This window comes from Apaloderma vittatum, unplaced genomic scaffold (genome assembly GCF_000703405.1).
Source record: "Apaloderma vittatum isolate BGI_N311 unplaced genomic scaffold, ASM70340v1 scaffold24393, whole genome shotgun sequence".
Classification (NCBI taxonomy): Eukaryota; Metazoa; Chordata; class Aves; order Trogoniformes; family Trogonidae; genus Apaloderma; species Apaloderma vittatum.
The window spans coordinates 2,102-3,224 of NW_009706739.1; the positions used below are offsets into that span (position 1 = coordinate 2,102).

The window sequence follows — 1,123 nt, forward strand, 5'->3', positions numbered from 1 at the left end:
CGCTGCCTTCAGGATGGGGATGGCCTCTCTGTACTCGCCCTGCTGAGCCAGCACCTGGAAGGCGACACACGGATGGAACAGGATGGCTGAGATCTGCCCCTCAGTCCTGCCTTCTGTCACAGCAGGGAGAAGGGATGGCAGCACCTCCCTCACCTTGCCCTTTCGGAAGAGAGCCTTGATGTTGCCTGGCTGGTGCTCCAGGACGAGGTTACAGGACTTGAGGGCCGCCTCGTAATGGTCCAATTTAAGCTGAGAGGCTGCCAGGTTGTTGAGACATTTCACCTTCACGTCCAGCAGTTCAGCCTCCTCGTCTGGACTGAAATCAACTGCAAAGACCCCAGAAGCAGGTTATAGCGGGGAGGGACACCAGGCAGCCCTCGCTGGGTGGGACCAGGTACCTTTCGAGCTGGAGCCGATGATCTTGAGGGCGATGTCGTAGGAGTTGATGGCCAGCACGTAATCTGCCTGCTGGTAGAAGAAGTTGCCGCGCTCCCGCTTGCGGTTGGCCAGTTCTGTCTTCTCCTTCCCGCTGAGCAGCTCTAGGTCTGGAGCATCTTGAGCTGCCAGCAGCTCCACCTCCAGGGTGAGGGCCGCATTGGGTGGGATGTCAGGGCTCCTACGCAGACAAGGGCACAAAGTTGTGGCACTATTGCCACCTCTGCCACTCCCACCAGCCGCTGGGCCATGTAGATGTAGCACCATGGCCCAAAAATCAGAGCCAGGGAAGCTCCCCGGGACAGAACACAATGAGGATTGTTCCCCCCCAGGCAGGACATGCCTGGGGGTAACGGTGGCAGCTGCGACTTGGTGGCTGGGTGTCACCAGGAGTGCAGGGGACAGCTTTCACAGCCCTGTTTGGGGCCATCCTGCCCTACGCTGAGTCCTCCCTGCTCACCTGCCCTGGGCACCATAGCAGTACTTTGCATCTGACACAACCAAAGCTGTCTCTCCCATCTCCAGGAGCTGCACGCACAGGTCCAGGGCCTGCAGGGAACAAAACCGTGGTGAGGGAGCATAAGTGAGGGCAGAGGGACTGCTTCTGATCTGTAAATGGGGACATCACTGACCCCAAACCCTCCCTGTAGCCCCCGAGGCAAGATCCTGCTCTACAGGGAGAGAACAA

General features: G+C 59.0%; 1 protein-coding gene across 1 annotated transcript in view; it reads right to left on the minus strand.

Annotated features, from left to right (window-relative positions):
- The window catches only part of FKBP8 (FK506 binding protein 8, 38kDa), a gene marked incomplete at both ends in the record, with an annotated part of 2,935 nt that extends 1,951 nt beyond the window's left edge, over nt 1-984 (minus strand). Inside the window, 4 exons of the mRNA XM_009865914.1 lie at nt 2-54; nt 154-326; nt 399-616; nt 896-984. Coding sequence (XP_009864216.1) covers nt 2-54; nt 154-326; nt 399-616; nt 896-984 — 533 coding nt within the window. The remainder of the gene's footprint in view (nt 1; nt 55-153; nt 327-398; nt 617-895) is intronic.
- Nucleotides 985-1,123: the final 139 nt, after the last annotated feature.